General features: G+C 47.1%; 1 protein-coding gene across 1 annotated transcript in view; it reads right to left on the bottom strand.

Annotated features, from left to right (window-relative positions):
* Map1b (microtubule associated protein 1B) overlaps positions 1-10,316 on the bottom strand; it is a 94,113-nt gene that overhangs the window by 19,890 nt on the left and 63,907 nt on the right. The window contains exons 3-4 of the mRNA XM_021179887.2: positions 2,722-2,804; positions 31-171 (exon numbers count right to left, since the gene is read on the bottom strand). Coding sequence (XP_021035546.1) covers positions 31-171; positions 2,722-2,804 — 224 coding nt within the window. The remainder of the gene's footprint in view (positions 1-30; positions 172-2,721; positions 2,805-10,316) is intronic.

Consider the following 10,316-nt stretch of genomic DNA (forward strand, 5'->3'; position numbering starts at 1 on the left):
AGTAGCCCAGATGCGCTGCGCGGAACCCACCTCTTGATCTGTGAAAATCTCTATGAAGTTCTGGAAGGAGAAAGAGCCAGACTGCAGGATGAGCTCGCCAGTGTTCTCAAAGCACTGTCCGGTGAGCACCAGCAGTTTATGGCGGGCAGCGTCAGTGATCATCAAACGCACCTGAAACACAGCGCAGGCACAGAGTAAGTGAGGGTGCAGAGTAAGAGCTGCCCCCTTCCCCGCCCCCAAGTCCCAGGCACTATGACTGTGCCTGAAGCTTACTGCCAACCAAATGCGTTCATTCTGAGTGTCTAATTACTTCAGCTGAGAGTGGGGGTTGGGAGTACTGGACAGAGCCCTGCCTGTAAGTTATTCCTAAAATTAATCATCGTGGCTATTAGTGTGCCGGTGAATCCCATGTTAAGAGTTTTACTTCGACCCAAAACAGCAGGGTATTATTGACTTTCTCCGAGTCTCCCCCTCTCTTCAAAGTGGTCTTCACAGCTGGCAAGCATTTGTTCCACAGCTGTTATAAAGAATCTACTAACAGCCTGCAGCCTGCAGCCTATGAGGCCAGGAGAGACTTGTGGCTATGCCAATCCCGGTCACCCAGCTAGCTTCAGAAAAGACATGTTCCCAAGCAGGCCTCAAGTTCCTACTCAGGATTCCTTTCTTGCAGTCCTTCCAGAGCAAGCACACCATGACAAATGCAGACTGCAGCGCTTGCAGCAAGAAGCTTGACAGGGGACAGAAGAAAAGGCAGACCCCTGAGTGGCAATCCGAGAAACTGAATTGAAAATAACTTAGGCAAAAGAACCTTTGCTGGCCCGGGGGTGGGGTGGGGGGGTGGGGTGGGGTGGGGAGGTTGGGGGAGGAGTGGTGGTGGTGGGGAGTGGTGGAGGAGGGAGGACAGTTGTCCTCTGCGGGAGCACCACCCTCTGAACCAAGGTTCTGAACCCAGTTCTTGAATGTTTAGCACACACTACGTGCCCTGTATCATGTTCTGCACCAGGGAAAATTCAAAACTAAACAGGCCATGACCCCTGCCCATGAACCCCACAGGCCACACTCTTGGAAAAGCATGCATACCTAAGCAGTTGTTTCAGGCTCATGTGGTCCACAAACTAGCTTGATACTTCCAACAAAAGCTTTAAAAAAACAAAAAACAAACAAACAAACAAACAAACAAACAAAAAAACCAACCAAACAAAAAAACTCCTGTTTCACAGCTAGGCAGTCTACCTGGGTACATGCTAGCCCTCCAGCTTCTGGGTGACAGAAAGTGCCTCTGGGTTTTCTGTGACTTCATGCCTAATTGGATTGTCAGAGCTTTTGCATGAAGAAGTAGGTCAAAACAGGCCCGATTACGATAGCCCCAAACCGAAAGCAACAAAAGTGGCAGAAACTAAGAAATGAATTATCACATGTCTACAAAAGGATGCCACACAATCGTTGAAAGGAGTGCGGGACCAACGTGCTACACTTGGACTAGATCATGACACCACTAAGCTAAGTTAAGCTCCACAAAAGAGGCCACATGTTGTATGATGCCATTTGTATGAAATGTCTAAGACAGGAAAAAATCTGGAGAGAGAAAAATAGGGATTGTCAGAAGCTAAGGGGCAGTGGGGTAACTGCTAATGGGTTTAGGAAATTTTGGGGAGTGACAGGCATGTTTTGGAGTTAAACTGCTCATTTTTATAATAATTATTTTTTTTTTTTTAAAAAACCACCCACAAAACTACACACTTTCGGTGGATGATTCTATGGTTGATGAACTATATCCCAATTTGAAAACCCGAATAGTCAGAGTTGCTAAGGCACCGGCAGAAGACACACACCGTCTAGGCTAGGATGTTGCCAGGGCCTTTGGCTACCTTAATGTTCAGGAAGCGACTCTATCTCCGAGGAGGTGGGAAAGGAGCTCTATCAACGCTTGGCCTGAGGGGACCAGAGATTCTCTTGGCTTCCTCTAAATTCTTATGTCAGGGTAGGTCCTAAAATCCCCAATTACTCTCTCTAGTAGTAAGTATTCTCATGTGATGCTAATGATACAGCAGCAGGAGCCAGCATGTACATCTTTCACTATGTGCCACACTTCTTCTAAGCCCTGAGCACTTCAGGGAGCATTACGTAGGAGCATTAAATTCAGGGACTATTATGATCTCTTTTACAGGGAGGGGCAAACCGAAGCAGTAAGATAACTTGACCGAGGCCAGCAGCTTATAAGTGGCAGACCTTGGATGATGAAACCAGGTGATTTGACCATGTTTCTAGAGACCATGTTTCTGAGGCTTGTGCTGGCCTGCCTTCCAAGGTTAGCTAGTGCTGGCCTGGATCTCTCTGAACAGGGATGCTATTGGGATGCTCGTCTTCTCTGAGTTCCATCCCTGTATGTGCCAGCCTGGAGCTTGCCGTCTATTTCCTCTGCTACATTCTTGCTCCGCATCCTGGCAACAACATACCCAGTGCATACCCCCATTCTACACCCCTCTACAAACATGCTTCCAGCTGGCACTGTTCGCTGTGTCCTTAATTGAAAGAGGCTTCTGGTGAGCTGGTGCTATGATACTAGATGCAGAGAAGCAGGCTCTGGGCATCGAGGAAGCCTAGGACCTGGGACTTCCCCCTTGTACATCTCTCTCCAACTCCCCCACCTATCTAGCCCCTTTGATCAGCCAAGTCTCCATCCTTGGAGGCTCTAAGACCTCCCAGAACTGAAATACTCACCTCAGTGCTGACTGCTTCATCTGAAGGGTTGATCAGAACGACTGTTTCTAAGACGTCACTTCGGTGATGAAGAATCTTTTGTCCTGAAGGCACACACACACAAAAAAAAAAAAAAAAAAAAACACAAAGAAGAGACTTTTAGCTCTTCCAGATGAAAGTGGCTTGCCTACTTCTGGGACAGCAGAGAAATTTTCAACTCAGATGTGGCCCTGGAAGCTGGGGAACACAGTGGATGCTACTGAGCACGAGGGTGTGCACACAGCAGGCTCAACTGGAGCTGGTGTAGCCTGGGGCCCCCAGGCTTTTACACTGGGTCTTTCATGGTCGATGGCTAGGCAGCCTCCTGACCCAATGGCCGGGTTTTTATCAGAGACCAGGGAGGGGTGCCAGGAAAACTCGGTGGAGCTCTTGACATTTCCTTTCTCATGGTAATTGGGGATGTTTCTCCCTAACGTCCTTTCTTCTGGTGAGAACGGCGGGGAGATTAATTAGGAGCCTCATTGTGAAGTGAATGACGGCCAGAAACCCGACTAACAATTAACCCAGCAGCCGGAATGGCTGTCTGAGGCAGGCTTACAGTCTGTTGGGGTATTCACTAATTAATTCACTTGCTTGTAGGAAAGTGAAGAAACCATGGGCAAAAGAGAAGTGGAAGGCGACCCTCCCCCAGGACAGGGTGGCCAAACTGCCCCATAAGACAAAACTGAGGGAGAACTAAAAAAAAGTAAGGTGTGGTTTGGGATGAGGAAGCCTGTTTAAGGATGCTCTGCAGGGCTCTTGTTATCTCCCACTCCTTACAGCACCATCCTGTGGCTGGTCAGCCTCAGGCTTAGGTCAGCAGAGACCTATGGATTGCCTTCTACAAACATTACCCTGCCTTGACAAGGAGATGAAAGCCATCTAGTGAATGTAGCCAGAGTCGCTGATGTATGCTTTACCAGCAAACAACGGACAGAGAGGGGCGTTCCCTCGGAAATGTGGGAGGAAGCCACGTGGTTGGGAGGGAAAAGCACGCCTGCTGTTTGGAAGTACAATGAAGCCTGGAAGCCTGGAAGAAACAGGAGCAGCTGAGGGAGATACCAACAGAGAAAAGCAGATCTAGGGTTCTTCTAAAAGCTAAAACAGAATCCTGTATGAACTGCCATTTAATTGGTTGGTGCAAGTTGAAAGTAGGAACCTGAGCAAATATTTCTGTGCTAATGTTAATTACAGCATTATTTTAATAGCCAAGAGATAAAATAACCCAAGTGTCTGGGTTAGATGTGGTCTACACACAACGAAATACTAGTCAGAAATAGAAAAAAAAAAAATCAAGCTCTGCTAATGTTACAAAGATGAACTAGAACATAAGGGGGGGGGGGAAGCTGAACACAAATGGATAAATAAAATAGGACTTCATGCCCATGAAATACCCAGAATAGGTAAATTTAAGATAGCAATTACCAAAGGCTAAAGGAGGGGGGATTGGGGAGCTGTTGCTTAATGGGTACTATCCCATGTTTGGGATAATGAAAACACTTTGAAAATGTAAGTGATGATCTATACAACCTTGTAGATGTATTGATCACTCCTGAGTTGTAGATTTAAAAAAAATAGTTAAAATGGCCAATTTTTCTTTATATGTATTTTATCACAAGACGAAGGATCAATGAGACAGACAAGTAAACCCTGAAGAAAATACTTTGCGCGCGTGTGTGGTATATGTATATGCTAGCGCTCAGGAAAGCGTGTGTGGTATATGTATATACACTATCTCAGGAAAGCCATTACAAAGGAGGCGGTTCCAGGCACGACTCAGCTGGAGATTTCCCCTTTGTATTGTCAAGGATCACAGAAAATAGAAACAGCTGCATAGAGACATTCTAGCCATGTCACCATTATTGATCATCCCTGCTTTTCCTTACAGTAACATTTACCAGTCAACTTTAGGAAGGCAGAGGAGCAGCCCAAACTAAACAATGCCGGTGCCACACCCTGTTCTGAGACCTACACAGTTTCACTGAATCCCCTGAAGTGCTCTCACGCGAGGTACCATGACCATGGCTCACTACTGAAGACAAAGAGTTGACAGAGGACATTGAGTAGCTCAGGATGCCACAACAGGGTCAGGGCAGGGCAGGGTCTGGTCCCAGGCTGCCCAGCTCTAGATCCCTTCTGGATTTAACCACTTCTGATGATGCTAGCTAGTTATCAGAACTTGGCTTTGGCAAAACTGCTATCAGATGCTGAAGAAGAGTTAGGGGAAAGACCAACAGACTAAAAACAACAGATGGGCTTAAAGAAGCAAGATGTCAGCAGAGAATACACAGCAAAGCAAAAATTAAATAGAAACATGAAATGTTCTACTGCAAATGACCAGTCAGGAAGACACTCCAAATAAGAACAGTGTTAACTGCTTGAGCAGGCAAAGAACCGAGACTTAGGAAAAAGATGCCAAACCATGGAAGACACAGTTCATTTATCATGAATGCTATATTTTGTAATTAATGTAAAATTTGCCTTTTGACTTTTGGTTGTTTTCCCCCTTGACATCCATACACACTTAAAGCTAAAGCAAACACAATTCAAAAAGCAGATGACAGTGAAAGATCACACAAATCTATACTGGATCAAGTCGCCCTTCCATCTGTGGCCTCCTCGGAACAAAGACTTTGAGATCTTCTAAGACAAGAATGAAGCTGACATTAACCAATACAGGAATGGCTGTTTCTTCATCATATCTTAGATGTGAGCACCCAGAGCACCCGACAATGTGAGACCGGGTATGACTATTGTCATTAACTGTGCTCTGGAGGAGTGACAGAAGCAAACTGAAGCAAGGTTTGCAGAAGCAGCCCCCTCCCCAAGAGTGTCTAATGGAGTCAGAGCCCTTCCTCTGCTGCTTCAAAAGCAACAACAGCCACCACAACCACGCTCCTACCTGCACACGCCAGCCCTCCCCAGAGAAGTCTCCAGCTGCTCTCTGCCAGGGGCTTCTTACCATCCACCAGACACTCTCTTCCTCCTTGGCTTTCTCTGTTGCCAAACAGAACAAAGGTCACGTAACAGCTGCTGGTCACCTCCACAATCCCTAAGTCATGTTTCAGAGCAGTCTGCCCAGGAATTCAGCTAATGATGCCTTGTCCATCTTTGTGAGAACTCAGAGCGAGAACACTGACAACGGATGTGCGCCAAGATGCCTTTTTGTAGAGTTGATTTGAAGGAAGGAAGGGATGGATGTAAAGACAGTCAGAGAGAGCTCCCAGCTCTTGTCTTGGCTGGAATGTTGTCCAGATTCAACCACAAGACCCGTAACCGAAGGTCGGGCCTCTCCAGCATCTGCCAAGACAAGGGCCTCGGCTGAGGGACCCGTCAGTTCCCCACACCCTGCATCCCTGGGTGCCCACTCACTCTCTGGCAGCAGGCGGCTGTCTGCTCAGGCAGCTGGGATGCTCACAAAGCTGCATATTTGGGGAATGTTTCACACTGGGAAGAGGGCCAGGCATTCTCAGGGAGAAGCTACCACCCTTGCCTGTAAAGGTCCCCATTCAGTAGCTTCAGGAAAGAAGTTCCCAGCCTCTCTCCTCACCCTCTAGTCTGCCCTCGCTATAGATACCTCATAAAGAAACCAAGGGGCATCCGATGAATAGCTAACCCTTCTCAGCTTTGTGGAGGCTGGACATGGAGTGATGGAGTTGTGTCAGTCCGTTTCCATATGAAAAAAAAAAGTCTTTGAAGTCTTCCTCAAAAAATTCCACATAGCTGTGAGGCTCGACCTGGTGAGGTGGGGGCAACAGAGAAGGCTGCAATGTGACAAAGGGTCTGCTCCACTTCAGAATCAAAAGAGAATGAGGACCCCTTAGAGCAGCAGGGCCCTTCAGACAATGGGGCTTTTGTCTGTGGTCTCCTACAGCTGTATTTGAAATTCAAACAGTCTATACTTTGCAGTTATTGCTGGGATTTTTTTTCTATTTTTAAAATCGTATTTAATTGAATCTACTTGTCTGTTGAAGTTGGGTTATTTTGTTGATTTATGTTCACGTTACATCTAGGTGATTTCTGAAATCTTTTAAGGTTAAAAAAAAATGACGTTTTCATGTTTCCAGGATAGTTATAGATCTCCCCAGGGAGTTTAACATTTTCCTCTCAGCATGGGTTTGACACACAACACATAGGCACCCTCCTGGGTTTCAGAGGTTGACTGTGGCTAAATTCAGGCACTCTCATCACAGAGGGTAGCAACACAGAACCTGGGCTGGGATAGAGCTCAGTTGGTAGGATACTTGTCTGGCATACACTAAGGCCTAGGTTTGATCTCCAGCACTGCATAAATCGGTCTTGGTGGTCCATGACTGTATAACCTCACCCATTTGGAGGTGGAGGCTTGGTAATCAGAAGTTCAAGATCACCCAATTCTCAAGAAAAACAAAATCTAGAATGGCTTTTGTTGTTGTTTTGTTTTGTTTTTTCAAGACAGGGTTTCTCTGTGTAGCCCTGGCTGTCCTGGAACTCACTCTGTAGACCAGGCTGGCCTCGAACTCAGAAATCCTCCAGCCTCTGCCTCCCGAGTGCTGGGATTAAAGGCTTGTGCCACACTGCCCAGCTAGAATCTCTTTTTACATATGGATGAGTCTTCTTTCCCACACGCAGAGCCTATACCGAGAAACTGGGAGACTGAAGCATCCTTGCTGAGGCCAGAGCAACTCCACAGCATCCTTGGCCCAGATCAAAGCATCAAGGTAGCTGAGCAACCTCCTGATGAACACAGAACTGCTAAAAGCTTGTTTAGCTCAATACCCATCTTGAACTCCCCTTCAACGATTACAGGCCAGAACTTTATTTAAACAACTTCAGTTTATTAATTTGTATGACAGAGAGAAGATGAAGCAGGACCTGAATCACAGACAGCCAAGATGGCGGTCAGGGGGAATTCCACAGGTCCTTGCTACCCTATCCCTACCTTTTCTCCTGCCAGTTCCCACTGCTGTCATGCCTTTTCCTATCCCCTCCCACCAGTCTTTGCTGGCTGAACACTAGAGTGACTGTTTGATCAGGCACCTGGTCTTGTGAACCAACACTAGAATCTAGACTCCATTGTGAAGATGAAAGAACATCCTAGGGTTGGGTTGGGAGACGCTTGGGCTAAAGACAGCCTGAGACTGCTTAATTAAGCATAAAGTCTGATCACTCAAGGACTGTGAACACCCTGCATGTTAAAGCAGGAAAGGAGGCAGGGAGAATGTGGGCAGACCTTCACCCCAACCCCTCCATCACAGTAGGGCTGTGAAGGGGAAACCCTCTCACCTCAAACCTTTGTGCTCAATAAAACTCCACCGGTGAAGTTTAGCTAAATGGATAAAAGCAAGAATCAAGAGCTGTGCTTCACAGCCATGGAAATCACAGCCCTGTGGTCGGTAATTACCTACAGGTCTCTAAGCAGCGTTTAATAACATCTTTTATTTAAAACCATAACCAGGCCTCCTTACTCTAGGAACCCACATAATATGCAGGGCAGATGTGTGGTCAGTGTGAAGAGAAACAGAGCCGGGATGGAAGGAATTGACTCTGGGAGGAAAGCAAGTCCTGCCTTGGCAGGAACTGTGGCCAAACTTCCCTCACAGGGTAGAGGTGATACAACAAGAGAGGAATCTGTGAAGGGCCCAAGGCGATTGGTCCCCTGTGAGCCTCTGCCCCACCTGTGTTTCTAAACAGGGAAACGAGAGTCTGGGTGAATATAGTTTATCAGGAACAGAGCTTCTGAGAGGCCACAATTTAGCAGATTCCCACCCCCCACCCCTGCCCACCCTCCCCAGCCCCATCCCCCCCCCCACCTTTGCACTCAGGGTTAGAAATTGGAAGAAGCATCTAGAAGCGAGGATGAAGCAACCTGGGAGCAAATAAAGCCACCTTCATGTTCCCTAGAGCCCCAAATCACCTCAGCGTAGAGAGACGTGACCACAAGACAGGGAAGACACCAAACCCTTAAAGGCTGCTTTCTGAGAAGCCTGAGAAAACAAAGGCGCTGGGGGACTTGGTATCTCCTGATTGCTAGGATCCCCAAAGACCAGCCTTGGCGTCAGCACAGAAAACAGAAAGCCAACTGTTTATCGGGAAATGATACGGCCTCCCTCTGGGGAGACAACGCCTTTCACCCTATAGGGAATTTGAATTCTCCAAGGACTTCTCTCATCAAGTCACCTTGTTCATCTCTTCTGACTTACCAGTTTAACCTTAGGCTTGGGAAAGGAACTTCTAGCCTGGTATCTGAGGCAGCAGGACCAGCGGTAGAAGGCAACCCAAACATAATCCAGTGGAAAGGCTGACTTTATGGGCATGGAGAGTAAGAGAACGTACCATGTGGGAGGTGCCAATCTCCTTGGATCACAAGTTAACTACAAGGCTGAAAGCCCATCCCAGGAACACAGCGACCAAACCTTAAATGTGGAGAGTGACTTAGGAGAGCTAAGCGTTCCATCTTGCAGGTGGAGGCTGTGTTTAAGTCTCCTAACACTCCAAAGACAGCCTGAGCGCAAACATTCTCTCCTCTTCATGGACCACAAACCTGAGGTCTAATGACTTGCCTAACTTCTCATGGCCAAGGTCAGGGATGTGGCAGTATCCCTTTCACTCCTCCTGAGCCACTCACCCAAAATAAAGGTTGCCTGATTGTAAAGCCAACACTTCCCTTTGTAAGAGGTTAACACACAGCGTGGGCCAGCTGACAGTCATCCAAAATCTGCTGGACAGCGTGATCAAGCCTCCATCAGGGTTGTTTCTGCTGAATGGTCAGCCAAGTTCTCCCCCATCCTCCCCGCTGACAGTCCCAGAAATGAGATTGCTTTCCTGTTGAAAAGAAGTCTTTGTTTTTGATGTTTCAGCTCTGTGGTGTGTCCTTGACAGCCACGTTGTTCTTCAGATTCTGACCATTTAGTTTTTAAGAGAATTAAAGCATCGAATCCCATTGTACACAAATCCAGGGCATATTCTAAATAATCTTTTTCAGTGTAAATGAGCTGATCAGTGCTTGGAAGCAACGTGGCTCGTTTTCATCAGCTTGGTTTTAGAGTTGCAGACAATTCCGTGATTTGAGTCTATATCTCATTTCCCTACACTCCCTTGCCGTTAACTATTTTTCTTTTTCCCTGTCACTGGCTGTGGTCTCATTTTCCAAGATGCTGGGCCTTCCATCCATCCTTCCCTTGGGTGCCCTGCCCTCCTGGACTTCATGTGTTCCCAACCTAGAAACAAGTAACTAAAGAGCCAGTTCCCAAGGTTCTCTCTGTCCCAAGCTGCTCCAAGTACGTAGAGATCACCCAGCCTTTGGCTATAGCAGTCTGGCTTTGCCCCTGCTGGCAGGGGAGTCCTTGTTTTGTGTTCCATATTCCCTCATCCAGAATTTGCAGTGCTAGGACGCAAAGCAGTGGCTTCTGTTCTCTTTGCAGAGTTCTTACTCACTTTCTAAATCGCCCACCATATTTGTCTCTCTCTTCAGCTCTTCCCTTAGCCCCTTCATTTGCTTTGTAATATCTTCCTCCCACCATCTCCCCTTTTTCTCTTCCTTCCTTCCTTCCTTCCTTCCTTCCTTCCTTCCTTCCTTCCTTCCTTCCTTCCTTCCT

Source organism: Mus caroli, chromosome 13 (genome assembly GCF_900094665.2).
Source record: "Mus caroli chromosome 13, CAROLI_EIJ_v1.1, whole genome shotgun sequence".
NCBI classification, from domain to species: domain Eukaryota; kingdom Metazoa; phylum Chordata; class Mammalia; order Rodentia; family Muridae; genus Mus; species Mus caroli.